At 35.2% G+C, this 18,224-nt stretch overlaps 1 protein-coding gene across 2 annotated transcripts in view; it reads left to right on the plus strand.

The window, feature by feature from the left end:
* MED23 (mediator complex subunit 23) overlaps positions 1 to 18,224 on the plus strand; it is a 46,657-nt gene that overhangs the window by 318 nt on the left and 28,115 nt on the right. Inside the window, exons 2-13 of one of the 2 annotated variants that reach the window (XM_080805494.1) lie at positions 210 to 241; positions 394 to 481; positions 2,966 to 3,090; positions 4,067 to 4,178; positions 5,701 to 5,799; positions 6,403 to 6,504; positions 7,162 to 7,231; positions 8,510 to 8,622; positions 10,110 to 10,205; positions 10,762 to 10,779; positions 15,851 to 16,051; positions 17,812 to 17,955. In XM_080805494.1, coding sequence (XP_080661620.1) covers positions 210 to 241; positions 394 to 481; positions 2,966 to 3,090; positions 4,067 to 4,178; positions 5,701 to 5,799; positions 6,403 to 6,504; positions 7,162 to 7,231; positions 8,510 to 8,622; positions 10,110 to 10,205; positions 10,762 to 10,779; positions 15,851 to 16,051; positions 17,812 to 17,955 — 1,200 coding nt within the window. The remainder of the gene's footprint in view (positions 1 to 209; positions 242 to 393; positions 482 to 2,965; positions 3,091 to 4,066; positions 4,179 to 5,700; positions 5,800 to 6,402; positions 6,505 to 7,161; positions 7,232 to 8,509; positions 8,623 to 10,109; positions 10,206 to 10,761; positions 10,780 to 15,850; positions 16,052 to 17,811; positions 17,956 to 18,224) is intronic. The other variant, XM_080805495.1, reaches the window with a different exon arrangement.

The following is an 18,224-nucleotide window of genomic DNA, read 5'->3' on the forward strand; positions in this document are numbered from 1 at the left end:
GTCTCCTTTCAAGTCCACAGCGCCCTTCGTGACAGGCCAGGCCGGAAATGATATTTTGTGCGGGTCGGCGGTTGAGGTGACTTGTCCTGTATTACATTGTAATATTTTCCTCAGGGAGGTCCCTGTTTTGTTTTGTTTTGTTTTGTTTCTTTTCTTTTCTCTTCTTTCTGTTTTTAACACCGCTGACTTTTTGTTTTTGTTTTTTACAGAAAACGGAAATTATAGAAGAGGCTTTTCCTGGGTGAGTATCTGTGCGTGTCAGGTTTTTGTAAGTGTGTCTTTGCAAGATTTTACTGAGGTTTGTCTTGGAGGTATCTAAGGTCCATGAGATTCTGGTTATGTGGAATGACCCTTTTAGAACTAGTAGCAAATAATGTGATTTTTGTTTTTTAGAATGTTTATGGACACCCCTGAAGATGAAAAAACAAAACTAATTAGCTGTCTGGGGGCCTTCAGACAGTTCTGGGGTGGTCTTTCTCAGGTGAGTACTGCGTTGTTACCACGGTCAGCTGATGGGTTTTGATGCCTTCCTTTTTACATTACTTTGATGTTGCTGTTAGGGTCCTTCCGGAAAGAGAGATGGAGAAATGTCCTCATTTGTTGTTTGTATATTCTGGTTTCCATTTGTTTCAATTTGCATTCTTTTTTTTTTTAATTAAAAGATTTTTTTTAAGATTTTATTTATTTATTTGAGAGAGAGAGAGATCCCAGGTAGGCAGAGAGGCAGGCAGAGAGAGAGAGAGGAGGAAGCAGCCTCCCCGCTGAGCAGAGAGCCTGATGTGGGGCTCGCTGGATCCCAAGACCCTGAGATCATGACCTGAGCTGAAGGCAGAGGCTTAACCCACTGAGCCACCCAAGTGCCCCTCAATTTGCATTCTTCCAGTGGAGAACCTGTAGTAAGAATTCAAACTGATGACAGCACAGTGCGAGGTGTCTTTAAAATAATCTCCCCCATGTTACCTTACATAAAACCACTTTCATCCTATTCTGATTTATTTGGTGCATGTGAGAACAGCTCTGGTAGGGATTGTAAGAGATACAGATTACATTAATTTACTCAACAAAGCAACTAGCTAAAGCATTGATACAAAGATACTTTGGTTAAAGATACTATAGTAAAGAAACAAAGATGCTACAATAAGGATACTATAATAAAGATACAAATGTATTCTTTTTTAAAAGATTTTATTTATTTGTCAGAGAGAGAGAGAGAGAGTGTGTGTGTGTGCCCGCACAGGCGGGGGGAAAGGCAGGCAGAAGGAGAAGCAGACTCCCCACTGAGCAAGGAGCCAGATTGGGACTCTTTGATCATGACCTGAGCCAAAGGCAGACACAACTGAGTGAGCCACCCAGGCATCTCTACAGAGATATTCTAATAAAAATGAGGAAAGGAGTAGTAAAACTTAGTAACAAAGAACAGTCACCAGAAAATGTATACATGAAAAAGACAAAATGTATGATCCTTAAAGAGCTGGTGTTCAGTAGTATATTATCTTTTCATGGTGTATTCTTGGTAGGAAAATGAGAACTGTTTGCATTTGAGCCTCTGGTGGCAAGACTTGCTACTCAAACATGGCTCACATCATGGCATACGTTCATTTTTTTTTTAAATCTTGTTTTAATTATCTTCTAATAGGTAATCTTTTTGTATGACTCCAGATGCAAAAGGTACCAAAAGGAGAACCCAATGTATAATCTACCTTCCATCTCCCTTAGCTTAATTACTGCTCTTTTTCATATCACCAGCCAGTATCCCCAGTTTGTTGCCTTCTGGAAATATTTTACACATATAGGATTCCATTTTTATAGAACATTCATATAATGTGTTCACTGTTCATTAGCACCTCTTTTCCCTCCTACTATTCACTTCTGAAAGTAATTCTACATCAGTCCATTGAAAGTTACTCCTGCCTTTCTTTTTTACAGCAGCAGAATCTATTATGTGGCTGCACCTTCTTTTATTTAACCAGTCCCCTACTGACTGACACAGGTTATTTCTTAACTTCTCCACTTTCAACAATAATATAATGAACAATATTATGCACAGGACATTGAATAAATTCCTGGAAGTAGTATTGCTAGGTTAGAGGGTATGTCTATTTATAATTTTTATAGAAATTGCCTAATAGCTTTCCATAAAAGTCATAGCAGTTTATACTCCTCTAGCAGTGTCTAAGGGTATCTGTTCCCTAGGGTCTCACAGTCGGGTATTCTTGAATTTTTTGATGTTTGCCAACCTAAAACAGAAATTATATCTCATAGGTTATTTTGCATTTCTTTGGTGTTGAACATCTTTTCAACATATTTTAATTTTTTAATAATCCATTGAACATTTTATGAATTAAGGATGGCCCTTGTTTTCAAGAAGTTTGTATTCTAGTAGGGGAGCCAGGAAGAAAATAGCTATTTCTAAATCAGCAATGTACATTCAACAATAGAAGTGTGTCTGAGAGACAGTGGTAGTGCAGACCAAGGGGACATGTAGGTTCTTCTGGAGGGCATCCTAGAAGTAAGACTGATATGGGGACTATATTTTGATATCAGATTTAAAGTTATACAGATCTAGAAATTTAAGATGCCATTGGATTCACAATTGGGCTCTTAGGGATTAGATTCACACAATTCTCATAAGGCTTATATACTCATAGTGGATTTTTCCCCCCACTGACACATCCTTGTTAGAGTTTTCTGTTGACCATGGGTATGTTAATAAAATCTTACTCCTTTTGGAGGTCCATGTAATAAAAATGGTGGGAGTTTATAGAATTGTATGATTTTATGCTTAATATAACTGAAATACTAAATCTGAATTTTTCCTTTTTTTAAAAATTGTTTTCGTCCTTTAATGTTTATAGTGGAGTATTTCATTCGTAGTCTTGATACACTCCCAGACATGGTATTAAGTATTTGTCAGTTTTAAAATGTCGCTTTAGATCTAAAGTATGATCATTTTCTAATTTTCCAGGAATCTCATGAACAGTGCATCCAGTGGATTGTTAAATTTATTCATGGCCAGCATAGTCCTAAAAGAATTTCTTTTCTTTATGACTGCTTAGCAATGGCAGTGGAGACTGGTCTTCTTCCACCCAGGTATGTTTAATGCCAGATATGAGCAATCCAAAGAATTTTTTTTATTAATGTTTGGAAATTGGACTAGATTATTGTTATAAAAGGATGAAGGAATGAAGAAGGAAGTTAGGCTCAACAAATAATTCTTCATAAAACCTCAGGTTTTAGTTTCTAGGTTGTAGTATTCCTAGAATTGTATACTTAAAGGCTCAAAACCAGGCAGGCTTTGCCTTTCAGTCCGAGGGCTAGGATTACTTAACATTTTATTAACATTCATGGTTATGGTGGTTGACTGAGCTCAGTAGGCAGTTTTATCTCAGGGTCTTGTGATTGCAATCTGGTCGTGGATATAGCTGTAGTTAGGACAAAGGTTTCCCCATTCATATATCTGGTGGTTGATGCCTGACTGTCATCTGGGCCTTAGCCGGGCCTATCACCCACATAGGCCCTGTCCATGTGACCTGGAGTACTTCACAGCATGATGGTGTCAAGACCAAGCATTCAAAAGAAGGCTAGGCAGAAGTTGCATTATCCTGTTTTGGGGGTCATAAGTGTCCCTTTTGACATAACCTTAGGCCTGCCCATGTTTAAGGGAAGAGAATGTAGGTACTTCTCCCACCTCTTCATGGGAGGAGTATCATTACCATCCTTCGGAAGAACGTGTGGGATTGAAAATCTTGTTGCAGCCATCTTGGAAAAATATAATCTACCACAAACTGATAGATGGTAAACATTTAATCAATAGCATTTGGTAAATTTCTTTCTGGTAAAAATATAACACAATATTATTTTGTTCTATTTTGTGTTCTATCTTTCACACTAATAAAAAATGTAATATATACTATGTATGTAATTTTTTTAAAGTATTATTGAATAGTTATATACCTTTCTGAAGAACATTATGACAGATATAATATCCAGAGTACACAGACCTTGGCTATTGGAGAACTTGGCAAAATTTTGTCTTGTAACTGGAATGGGTATTCTTATTTTCTAGGATGGTTTGTGAATCTCTGATAAACTCCGACACACTTGAATGGGAAAGAACACAACTTTGGGCCTTAACATTTAAACTGGTTCGGAAAATAATTGGCGGAGTGGATTATAAGGTATTTTTTCCTAATTATAAAAAGTAATCACTTTCAGACATGAATAATTTTTCAGTGTATATCTTAATTTCTTATGTAGTAGTATCTTATCTTATGCAGTAGTATCTTAATTTCTGATGAGAGAAATGAAATGGAAGTGTTTATAAAATCTGGGTTTTGTTGTATTTCCTAAATTAATTTAGGAAACAAATTTCCTAAATTTGTTGTATTTCCTAAATTATTTTGTTGTATTTCCTAAAGGGATTTAAAATTGCTCAGTGTTTCCCACAGCCTATCTGCTTTCCTCCCAACAGTCTTTAAAATGCAGATGGCTAATATATTTTTTATGATGAATAAAGAAGTCACCAGTCAAACTCTGGGCCCCTTCATCCCACAGATTTAGAATGCTGTGGCCTCTTGCAAATGAAAGAGCACAGAGCAGGGGTGTGTGGAATTGTGAAGTGTTGTAGGCATCAACTGATAAAGGGAGAAAGTCCTGCTTCACTTCTGCTTTGACCTCCTTTGAAAACATGTCCTTCAGCACTTCTCTTGAGCCAAACTAATAGCATAGCATGTACTCTCTGTGTATCTTAATACAACTCAGGATCTTCCTTGCTGCACAACCATTCTCCTTCATTCAAATCACTTTTGTTGCTGTCCATTTTGAAATAATTGCCAATGCTAGACCCAGTGCTTTATATCTGTATTTCTCTAGTCTAAATGACTTAACTATAATTACTGATTTGAATCATGATTTAGTACAAAATTCAATCTAAGAAGTTGTTTGTTTTGTTTTGTTTTATTTCTCGCCCCCCTAGTTTCCTTAGCAGGTTAACATGAAGTTTTTACCTTCTTATTTGTATGGTGCTTTATAATTGTTTCTAATTTCTGTCATGTCTATGTTTTGTCTATCTTTTTTACAAGATTGATCACACAGTTTATACTCAATAAATGCATGTTGAATGAAATTTCTTCTCCATGTATCAGATTCTTCTCTGAAGTAATGTAACTGATAATAGATCAGCGGAGATGACCATTTAACAGAATAGCTTTATTGGATAAGTTTGAGTGATTAGGTATGTGATGAATGACAAGGGGGAACAAAGTTAGAATACGATAAAGGGAGTGAGCAGAAGGAATCACCTGCCAATAGGTTTAACATTTAGGCCCATGTCTCAGAGTATTTTCAAATTCTGTTTAAATTATTTCTGCCTCTCAGCCCAATTTAAGTGTTTTGGACCATTGTAACAATGGAAACTCTTGTAATGTGAGGGTCCAGAAAGCAGAGTGTGGCAAGATTCATTTTTATTTGTAAGGGACTTTCTTTGTTCATTCATATTGTTAGACATTCTTTAGAATTCTGTTTTGGAACATGATTCTTCTTTTGGGCTAATGTTAGGGACTTGAGTGTTAGCTTTGATTGAAAATGTGATTTGGGAGGTAACTTTTTTCCTGAGCATGAAAGTGTTGAAACCTTTAGGTGTTTTAACTAGGACAGGGGCCACTACTTATTTTTAACCTGTGGGTTTTTTTCTTGTAACAGGGGGTTCGAGATCTCTTAAAAGTGATTTTGGAGAAAATCTTGACAATTCCCAATACAGTGAGCTCAGCCGTTGTACAGCAGCTTCTAGCAGCAAGAGAGGTAATTTAAATATGTCTGCAATTCATTGATCATAACCTCAAAAAAGTCTAGTTTTATATAGTTTTGTGCCTTTAAAACGTAGTTTGTGGACTATTTGTGGACTGTGGTAGTTTGTGGACTATTCCATTTGGGAACTTCTACAAAAATCACTTGTAGTTTTAAAGATGCTGTTTTGCTTGTATTATATTTCAGAAAAAAATTTTAAGTTTTGATTAAGTCATGGTTTTTAATTAAGAAAATAACAATATAGACATTCAAATATTTTTAGCTGCTATAAGGCTTTAGCCTATAGACTGCTTAAAAGATCTTTGTGTTTTATAACTGATGTTGCAAGAATTACTACTTTGGTCTGTTGCTTTCCTGTTAGAATCTACCAACATTTAAAGCAATGTTACTTAGTAATGTCCATTTCATTGTTCATTAATCTCCATTTTTAGAGAGTCTTCACATATAAATGGACTCTTTATGCTACTGATTAAGCCCAGTAAATCCATGAAATAATATCTTTGCTTTTAATATCTTTGTTGTTGTCACTGTTGCATTTAAAGAGCTTATATGTGGAACTAACCAGGAAGAATAACATTGCTCTTTTATTTTTCTTAGGTTATAGCATACATCTTAGAAAGAAATGCCTGTTTATTGCCAGCCTACTTTGCGGTCACAGAGATTAGGAAACTATATCCTGAGGGAAAACTTCCACACTGGGTAAATATGATATTTTCTAAGTTTTTTTCATAGAAATTCTAATAAAAAATAGCTATATTAATCTTATTTTTGTGTGCCTATCTTTAAAATGGTCACTTTTATCCTGAGATAAAATGTACTTTTTTATCATTATAATGTGTTCCTTTTATTTCTCTGCTATCCTGTTAAAACAGTTTGTTGTCTTTTTGTTTTTTTCTTTTTTGTAAGATTTATTTCTTAGAATGTGCCTGGGGTGGGGGGACAGAGGGAATAGGGGAGAGAAAATCTCAAGCAGACTTCCTATTGAGCATAGAGCCTGACCCAGGGCTTGATCTCACAGCAGTGAGATCATGACCTGAGCCAAAATCAAGAGTTGGATGCTTAACCAGTGGAGTCACCCAAGAACCCCATGACAATTTCTATATCATGTGTGAAAATATGCCAGCTTCATGAAATATCACAGGATGTGGTGGTATTATTTGGCTTAATTTAGGAACAGATGAACTGGGAAGGAATTGTTTGAAAGAAAGTAAAAGAGGACTGACTTTTGAGTAATTTTTACGTGCCAGGTATTATATTAGATCTTTACATGCTGTCTCATTTTACATAAGTGATGGTTATATTAAAAGCAGTCTTGATTTTATTTTTATACTTACATGTTTTTTGTTTTGTTTTTAGTTACTTGGAAACCTGGTATCAGACTTTGTGGATACCTTCAGGCCCACAGCAAGGATAAACTCTATTTGTGGTAGGATTATAATTTAAGATGTACTAAATAGTACCTGGTTTTTAGTGAACTATTCAGCAGAATTGGCAGATGGTATCTTACACGTATTTTGGTGGTTTGTCATTTTGGTAATTTGTAGAAGCTTAAATAATAGCCATTTACTTGTTTTCAGGTACTTTGCACAGTATAGGGAGGGGAAAAGCAACTATCTTGCCTGAGTCTAAGCTTCAGATAGAATCATTCTAGAAGATACATTTCCTGGTGATTAGAGGGAACTTTTAATAGAGCTAGTAAAGCACCATGGAATATCCAGGCAACTAGAAGTCTCAACTGACCATTCCTCTGTGGCCATAGTGCACAAGACTATCAGGCTCTTTAAGCTCATTCTAATTCACACTTTTGCTCTGTACTTCATTTATTTTCTTTTTCATTTTTCCATGTTTTGTTTCATTCTCAGAATTTGCTTTTAAAAACAAGCATGTGATTTGGCAGTTTATGCAGTACCCACTACTGTGTGGGTATATAGACCATTATTTAGTCAGTGACCAAATTTTGAACACTTCTTGTGAGTTGGGTGCTATTTTAGATTGGAAATGCAAAAATAAGACAAGCAGACTCTAGACAAATAATTTTCAGACTTCTGGCTTTTGTGACTGAACTGAGTGGATATTGATATCATTTAATGAATTCTGGAAATGATGCAGGTTTGAGAAGGATGATGAGTTCAGTTTTAAGGTCTGTTAAGCTTGAAGTCCCTGGGAGACATCCAAGTGACAGTATTCATTAGGCAGTTGGGTATATGAGTTGATGGTCATATTCTACATCTAAGCCTATAGGAACATCATGCATAAAGTCAATTATGTTGACCCTCGACTAGAGATCTGCAAACTTTTTTTTTATAAATGGTGATCCAGTAAATATTTTAGGCTTTGTGAGCTATACAATCTGTTGCAACTATTCAGCTCTGCCATTATAGTGGGAAAGCGTCAGTGTCCCAATAAGACTTTACAGAAATAGGTGGCAAACTGCATCTGGCCCATGGATTATACTTTGCTGATCTTTATCCTGTATGCTTGGACAAATGCCAACATTTTTGAGTTTTGAAGGCCTGTAAATTGGTCTCCAACCATCTGGACTTAAAATAATCAAAGAAAATTCCCAAAATTTATATCTAATTACAACCTTTTTAAAACCAGTGCCTGATTCAGAATAGATATTTATTAAATATTCATAGAGTGAATGAAGGACTAGGCATTTGTGTTTACATTTACTTTAAAACATTTTCTGTAATGCATACAGGCCGCTGCAGCCTTCTGCCAGTTGTAAATAACTCGGGAGCCATTTGTAATTCATGGAAATTGGATCCTGCAACTCTTCGTTTTCCTTTGAAGGGCCTTTTGCCATATGATAAGGTATGTTGATAAATAAAATGGAACTTTGGTCCATCTAACAGTCTTCATCCTGGATTATATGATGTATTATGCTAAACTGTCTCTTCACAGAATGAAGAAGTATGTATTTAATGAAAAATAGTTTATGGTTTATCATGTGATTCTCATATCCAAGTATACCCTGTGGTTTGTAATATTGGGTGTTTATGCTCCAGTTGGTCCTGACAAAGCACTTAGATTAAGAAAACTGAATTTTTATAATGGAAACCTTTTTATTCTTCCTTTGCAAAGTGAGGACCAAAAATGAATTTGCACTTTTCTTAAAATTTGAAGAGTGTGTCTCTCCCTTGTTAGATTTTTAAAAAATTTTTTAAGTTTTTAAAAAATGTATTTAAGTAATCTTTATGCCCAGCTTGGGGCTCAAACTCAAGACCTCAAGATCAGGAGTCACATGCTCTTCTGACTGATCCAGCCAGGTGCCCCTACCTGTGTTAGATTTTTTGAAGGGAGGTTGGAGAACACAAAAGTGGAGTAAAATATTCTCAAGAGAAAAAAATCTACAAGTATCGATAAAATGAAGCATGAAATAAAGCCACAGTGAAGTTTGATATATTCATTATAGTATCTCGGGAGTTGAAATGGTTACAGAGCAGGGTATGAGGAGGACTAGAGATTTTTCATGTAAGTGTTTTGTGTCAAAATGATGTACAGAGTGATTAGGAAACTAGTCCAAAAGTGAGGGAAATAGCGAAACTAAGGTCACAGTCCTGGACTCTTGGCATATTAGTTGGCAAAACTTGGGAATGTGAAAAAGTGGTAAACTAAATGGAATTTGCAATTATCATGATAGGAATAATATTGAAGACAGATCAATTCACTATGACTTACTGTATGCCAGCCACTGTTGTAAGAACTTTTTTGCAGTAGCCCTTATTCTCAACTATCATCTTAGTATCTCCACTATACAGATGATGAAACAGAGACACTGAGCAGGGTAGTAACTTGACTAAGGCCCTATGTTTACGAAATGGTAGAATCAGAATTTGAACTCAGACAGTCTGATTCCGGAATCCACACTCTTAATTAACCCCTGTACTATAAGTCAGTTGTCCTCTCCAAATTTGGAAGTAGTGTTTGTTTTTTTACACTTGTATGAAAATGATTGGAAACTACCTCCATTCCTCTTTGGTTAGATTTCTGAGCAGAAAATCCTTTCCTTACAGTGATGCTTAAGACTCTTCTGTGACAGTAACTGAAGTCTTTCTAAATCAAGCCTTTATATGACCTTGGGCAAGTCCCTTCACCTCAGTTATATCTCCTATCAATTGAGGGGTGGGATCAGATTAACTGTAAGCACTAAAATCCTATGATTTTTTTCCACTAGATACTGCCTACTGTGTGAAGGTAACAGGTGCCTTTAGCAGATTTTTTTTTATCCCAATTTCAAATTATTTGAATTAACATTTACTTTGATCTTGAAGCAATAATTTTTTTTATTTTCTTTAAAGGATCTGTTTGAACCACAGACTGCTTTGTTGAGATATGTATTGGAGCAGCCTTATTCCAGGGATATGGTCTGCAATATGCTAGGTTTAAATAAGCAGGTACTGTACTATGCTGGACACCAAGTAAATTCTGCATAGAATCTGCACTATTCTTTTCTCTTTTCTTTGCTAGAGCTAACTGAGCAAAACAGTTAAGAACTATTTGGTGATTTTTTTTTTTAATATATGGTTTTTTAAACAATGTATTGTTCCTATCATTTATATATTGCTTTAGAAATGTTTAAATTAAAAAGAAGATATTTTAAAAGTTGGTTTATTTTGCATTGCTTTTTTTTCTATAAGGCCAGTTTCAAGTATACCTTTTGCCAGAGAAACCTACACATGACTTAACCATAATTTTTTGATTTTTTTTTTTTTGTTGTTGTTGTTTGGGTGCCTATTTTTATAACCCTTGGTATCTTCAGCATGGCCTGACTGCTGACTTTTCCCCCCTTTTTGGTATATGTTTATTTTTGGTGGTTTAACATGTGGGAGGGTTTGTGCTGACTCTGGGTTCCTTGAGGCTGGCCTCATAGTCACTGTTTTGTCTTTTCTTTTTTTCTTCCTTTATTTTTGTTCTGTCCTGTCTTGTCCTGCCCATCCTCCAATGCTCTAGACCTTGAACATTGCTCAGGTATGTTCACAACCTTACTGTTGTATTGTGACTAACGATACGCTGGCCGCTTTGTAGCCACTGATTCCATTTAGAAAATACATGTATGGTCGGGGCTTGAAATTGGCAGGACCATGCTGAGACCAAGGCCACTAAAATGAATTTCTTCTTGGGATATGAGAGTTGTTTTTGGTGGATTGTTTTTGGTTTTGGTTTTTGGTGTTTGTTTTTTTATATTTTTTTTCTTTTTTCTTTTTTCTTTTTTCTTTTTTTTTAAACAAAGAGACAACACCTGGCACACAATAACACCTGTCACTTTTTGATGGGTTGTTTTTCCTTCCCACTCCATTTTACTTTTTTTTTTTTTTTTTAATACTTTAGGGCCAAAGCTCGCCTTGTGGAATTTTCAGAGATGGAAAGATGGATGGTGGCCTTTATCTTTCCAGATTATTAAAACATAAATAAATAACATCTATAAAAGTACTTACGTTGCTTTGCCTTAAAACAAAAACAAATTAAAAACAAAACAAAGAGGAAAAACTTTAATAGAGATACGTTATTTTAAAAGTTGGAGTGGTAAACTTTATACAGGGAAGGTTTTTTTGGAAACATGGGGATTGACTAAGAAATGTCACACTCTTAGGTGACCCCACACCTGCTTGACAAACACCCTTCTTTGTCAGTCTTTGCCAGAAGTGTCCTCCTCCTAGAGTGGGCTCCTTGCAATTGAAGCTCACCTGTAGTGGGAGAAAAACACTGTGGCCAAACTTTATAAACCAAACTCTTATACAGTCCCAAGTCTGTTCAGGACTTTTCACCTTTGAGATTTTAAACAAAATAGTGGTTCCAATTATTTTTGTTAAAAATTTTTGAGCCCAACATATTAAAATAGACCAGCTTTTTTATTTTAAAAAGACGTTCTTGTCTAGGTTATATAAAATAGCGTTACTGTTTGCAATACTATAGTGAAGGTTGTGCCAGTGCTTCCATTTATAAAGCCCTATTTTTAAGGACATATAGCTTGGCCATAAAACTTGCTCAGTGTTGAAACTTTGCATGCCAAACCTCACCCTAGTAGCAGTATCTCTTTTATTATTTTAAGTTTTTTCTTCTGACAAATTTACCAAGTTTCCTTGTTTGGACAAGCCTATGTACATGTGAAACTGAAACTGCTTCACACTACAGTATCTGACAGTTACTTCATATAACCTGTCAATTTAACATCTTAAATACCAAGTCATTAATTCTGATCAACTTTCACTTGAGTTAGAGGTAAGTATTTAGTCAACTTTGGAAGAATGCTTCATGCTATGTCTTAAAACTAATTTTTGCAATGAACTTTAAGTCATATTTGACTCAATTTTTCTTACAGTTTGGTGGATAAATGTACCCGTGGTCATTCAAGCTGCGAGTACCTTCCCTCAGATATCCTTAGTTATCATTAGCTTTTTTCACTTGGGCTGCAGCTCTTCTCAAAGTAGAAATTGACAAAACAATTCATAGAAGAGTATTTCTGATTTGATTATTTTAGTAACAAGTTTCAACCTAAAAAAAGTTTATGACTAAGACATAAATCCATAAAAAATAAAGTTTATAATGGAAATGCTGACAGAACATTATTAGTATTGGTCCCACTGTAAACATTGTCAAAAGCTCACAATTCATCAGTAATTGTTTTGGTAGAAAACTCTGTAGTGAATGGACTTGTAGATGAAAGATATATGCTGAATTGACTTGATATATTATTTTTACCACCTAGAAAGTAGAGTAGAAAATGAGAATACAAAGTATAAATATATGATTAAAAATAAACAAGTTATCTTATCACATCTTTTATCATTACAGAACTATATCCTGCACTATACTTTCTTGTCCTTTCTCTAGCAATGCAATAATTTACTTAAAGCTTGAAACCTTTTAAGAGCTGTCCACATTGCATTTTCCAGTAGGAATTGGGCTATATTTTAACCTAAAGTCGGTCACATTCATAAAGTCATAAATAGCCCAGTTCTGTGACCATCAAGGTGGAATGTTCACAGTGGAAAAATCCTGTTCTGTGATTTTACACAACTTTGTGTTCTTTCTGCCAAATAAGAACATTACAAACCAGATAGGCTCCTCAAGCTCTTATGTGGTGGTGTGTAAACTCTGGCTACCCTGAGACAATAAAGTACTAGACTAATCACTCAGTTATTTTTGAAAGGCACCATTGAAAATGGTATTAACTGGCATAGGGTTCCAATTCTAATTGGCAGAGAATATGATAAATGGCATACAAAGGGATTTCTCTTCCCAACTTGTCCTGAATCGGTGTTGCTCTAAAATTGATTTCTAGCACTGAAATAATGATTTGAAATTAACTTAAGCCCACCTAACTACAATATGTTAAAATTTTACCACAAAAGCAGTACCAAAACTATTAAATCAAAATTGTCAGGGCCACTTAATATAGGATATGGTTATTTAGACTGAAAAGCATTACCATTTGTTGTTTGGAATAGTGGTGGGAAAGAATCAGGGTCATGAGTAGAGGTTAATGCTAGTGTCTCTGTTAATGCCTTGTGCCTCATTTTCAGCTTTTACCAAAGCTGAAAAATAAGTTTCCAATGCAGTTTAAGCTATTATGCAGAAATTAAATTGTTAAAATATTGAACTTGGATTCTTATTGTTTAAACAGATTTTAACTAAATTTGCAGATAGATATGATGTAAACTAGCTAGTTTCACTTACATGCCTGTTGCCTTGAAGACTTAAATTTACAAAAGCTTCAGAAAGCACATGGTAAATAGCCATAGACAAAGCATCCAGTGGCCTACCAAATTACCATAGCCTAGTGATTGATACTTAATCTTCACCAGATTATTAAACTGCTTTACAAATTTTCATTTGTTCCACTTTGTAAAATAATCTACATGGTGGAGAATATTAATTTTAATGTACTTATTTTTTAGTGAAGAAAACTAAAGCTAAACTTATCCTCAAGTAGTTAACACAGATTATTTTATATTTCAGCGGGGTTTTTTCTTTTTTTTTATTTTTATTTTTGGTACTAATACAATTGGCAGATAAACAAAGGAACTAAGCTATCCCAAAACTCAGTTTGAGAAATATCCTTGGCTTTAATCAAAACACCTGGGAAACATAGAGTTAATCCTGATAGATGTTCTGCCACACTCAGACACCAGGGCATTGGATGCCATAGAGATTCCAGACTCATGTAATTCTTAACAGAAAATTTAGAGGTAATTTAAGTTGTGGTATGTATTGAAAGATCATCAGCTTTAACTGTAAATTTCCCAGTTCTTACTTTGTCAAAATCTTAATATTTTTGGTTTTCCTCTTTAAATCATTAACTGTATGACTATTACAACACGGTTAAAGATATGTAGGTAAACATTTAGTTTTTTAAAATAAATAACTAATACTAAAAAGGAAAATTCCAAAACGACTCAGGTGCTAAAAACCAATTTTATTTAGTTTGTTCTTTTTTCCTGAAGTAGACTAATGGAAGACCATTGTGGATGGAGGAATAGATAACAAATTGGTTAGTTTCCAAAATAGAGGCAAATTCCCATCGCTAATGAAAAATTCCTACTGGAAATCCTGGCTTTACTTCTTTTCACAAATTTTTCTGACTCTTGTATACTTTGAATGATTTCACTCTAAATTTGTGTTGTCTGACACATTTCTTAGGTTGTTGGTGGTTGGCAGAACTAGTGAATTTCAAGCCCTGTACACAGTAGTTTTGCATGCTGATTTAAGAAATAGTTTGTAGTGTTGTCTGTTGCACTTTGCTCTGCTTCATAATGATAATTACATTTGGAGGGAAAGTACTGTAGTCTCAACTGGTGGTGTTAATATTGCTATTTGTAAACCTGTAATGTGGTTGAACTGTGATCATGGCATTGTGTTTTTGGAAAAACTATGAAACAACCATTGATGCTTACTGTTTTGGATAGATGTTTGTTTTATTTGCATGCTTTAAGAAAGTGCAGCTATTTTGGAGCTTTACAAGTTTGGAGCTGGCAAAGAGCATGCAAAAGAGGGGATGCTACTCATTATGTTTTGTTTTGTTTTTTTTTTCCCAAATCCGTCCCCATTTTGCATTTTTTCCCTAAATTTAAAGAAATCATATCCCTTTTTCATGGCAAAAGACTAATAATCATGTCTAAAGTTTAGAGGGAAAGCATCTGTATTAGTAATTGCATTCACTAGAAAGGCTTCCAACTGCCTGGCCATTAAGTCATATAACATATTTTATAAAAGAAATATGAAAATGGCTTAAAATATGGCTTAACATATTTCTTTTGGTAAAAGTATATTTTTTTAAATCACTTTTAAAAGCAGAAATCTTTTTGCCTCTAGAAAGGGAAGTTGCATTTTCATTTTTAGTGTTTAAATTCAATTCTTTTTCTTGTTTTAGATTTTAAAATAGTCTAATTTAAAATTAAAGCTGCATTATGTTTGGCTTCTAAGAAGGAAGAGCAGAGATTAACTTTGAGATCAGTTTTTTTGTAGAGGAAGTTTCCATTTCAGTATCAGGATCAGTAACACACATTGAAAAACAGATACTGAGTAATTGCAGCTATTTAGATACAACTCTGTATGTAAAGTTAGTATAAACTTGTGGTGGTTGCTTTAAAATACGTAGATTCTCTCTGCTTTGTTTGCTCTCATCACAATATTTGATTCTGGAGATTCGGGTTTTTTATATTTTGAGTTTGAATGCAAAATTAATACTGCTATCGTCATTTCATATGCTTTGTAAATTATCTTTTTTCAAAGGATAAATAACAAAATTTTCTATTGTGTAGTGCCCCTTGTCAAATTGAAACAATGACGTGTGAGTGAAAGTCAAAAGTTAATAAGGAGCCTGTTTTCTCTGAGATCTGGAAAGTAATTTTTTTTATGGAACTCATCCTCTATGATAATGTAACATGATGCAGCTTTAATAGACTAACCTTAACTCAACTTAAGTTCAACTTCATTCCATGCTTCTCAGCCTCTTGTTACAATTAATGTCCATTAACCAGTAACTTCTAAAACTAACCGGGAGGCTTTTGGAATACTGTATCTAATCTCTGCCCTACAGCACAAGCAGCGCTGCCCTGTGCTGGAGGACCAGTTGGTGGATCTGGTGGTTTATGCTATGGAGCGTTCCGAGACCGAGGAGAAGTTTGACGATGGCGGCACAAGCCAACTCCTGTGGCAGCATCTCTCAAGTCAGCTCATTTTCTTTGTGCTTTTCCAATTTGCAAGTTTTCCACATATGGTCCTTTCTCTTCATCAGAAGGTAAGTACTAAATCTTTCATCAGAGTCACTTCACCTGTTGATGAGTATGTTTTAGACTGATAATGGACATTGCCTGGTGATTTCAGCAACAACAGAAGTTCTGAGCCCTAATTTCCATTTTGTGCAGTGCTTTTGTGGTTTCTAAACTTTTCACTTTCTTGTTACTATAAATATTGGTTTCAGTCATTTATTCCACATATTCATAGTGCAAGGACCAGGGAATACAAAATGAAAAGGCACCATGCTACCCTCAAGGAGCAGCTTACTATTGGGAAGATATAAGAGTAAACAATTTGATTATAAATTAATAGTTCACATAATGGAAGCATATTTTCCTGCAGTAGGTATGAAGGAGAATAGTCCCTATTCAAGACATCAGGTATGACTTTATCAGAGATCTTAAAGCTAGCATGTGAAGGACAAGTAGAAATTTGCTAAGAGGAAATTTAAGAAAGTGTTTCCATTGCAATAAGATGACCATTTGGAAAAAGACTAATGTGTGTGAGAACTAGAAAGAAAAATATAAACAGGAAAGTGTTGGTGAGATCAGGAAGGCGAGAAGGCAAGACCAGACATGGAAAACTTTATATGGCCACATATTTGTTCTAAAGGTGTTTAGATCCTCTTTGGAAGGCAAATGAGGAGGGGAATGACATCATCATACACAAGTGGGAAAAATTACTGCTAATTGCCACATGTAGGTAGAGGGTGACAAAAAGAGATGGAGGGGGACAAAATCAGAGACAAGGAAATTGTTAAGGGAGCCTTTGCAGTGATATGAGTGGGAGGTACTGATGGCTCAAACCAGAACAGAGAGGAGGAGTCCAAGACCAGATATGCTGATACAGGTATGCTGAGAATAGGACTTGGCCATGGATAGGTAACAGAGGGAGTACAGGAGTCTAGGATCATTCAGTTGTTTCTACTTTGGCAGTGAATGAAAAAGTGGGACAATGAATCCAAAATAGAGACTATAAGTAGAAGAGTATATTTGTGGAAAAGTTGGTTTTATTGTAAGATTTTAGACACGGCGAATGGAAATAAATGTTGTTATATCTGTAACATCTCTACAACATGGATTATTTGGGGGAAACTTTTTTGTAAGCATTGTTAAAATCCTTCCAGCCACCAGGTAGTTACCCCCACTGCCACTCCCACGACGTTTTATTTCTGTTACAATCTTCAGGAAACCAGAAATCGTTTTTGATAACAACTTCTTGAAGATTTTAAATTTTTTTTAAAGATTTTATTTATTTATTTGACACAGAGAGATCACAAGTAGGCAGAGAGGCAGGCAGAGAGAGAGAGGAGGAAGCAGGCTCCCCGCTGAGCAGAGAGCCTGATGCGGGGCTCGATCCCAGGACCCTGAGATCATGACTTGAGCTGAAGGCAGAGGCTTAACCCAGGCGCCCCGAAGATTTTAAATTAAAAAAAAAAATCCTTTTGGTATCATGAGGTATTGCTTGTGTTTGATGAGCTATTTTAAGTAATTATCTCATATTAAACTTGATTCTCTTGCATACATGGTCAACCTAGTCCTAATCCTATTTCTAAAACATTTAACTTTTGGTATGCACAGCTGTTTTGGGAGTCAGGGAGGAAACATATATAGAATATAAAAATAATTTAAAAGGCTTTGCTTGGTGTGTCTTGAGTTGAGACTAAATACTTTATAAATGCCAAAGCTAGATGCTAACTTTTGGACACCAGGGTTGCTCCTTAACCAGCTGTGTAGATGTGTATTTAAACATCTTTTACAGTTAGCAGGGCGAGGACTGATTAAAGGCAGAGATCATCTAATGTGGGTTCTCCTGCAATTCATTTCTGGAAGTATTCAGAAAAATGCGCTAGCTGATTTTCTCCCTGTCATGAAGCTCTTTGACCTTCTATACCCAGAAAAAGAGGTAAGTTTTATAAAATAGGTAACAGTATGATGATTGGATTATGTCTAATTTATTTGTAGTGCGATTTCGTGAAAAGATCACTGGATTTGGAAGCTGAAAACCTGAGTTCTTTCCCAGTTCTGTGACTAACCATAATTGGGATGGACATCAATCCCTCTTAACATTAGTTTACTCATGTGTAAAGTGAAGAAATTGAACTAGATTATTTCTGAAGTTTATTTTACATTACAGTTGAATATCTTGTATAGCAAGCTCTTTCTCTACATTCT

This window comes from Martes martes, assembly GCF_963455335.1.
Source record: "Martes martes genome assembly, chromosome: 6".
NCBI classification, from domain to species: domain Eukaryota; kingdom Metazoa; phylum Chordata; class Mammalia; order Carnivora; family Mustelidae; genus Martes; species Martes martes.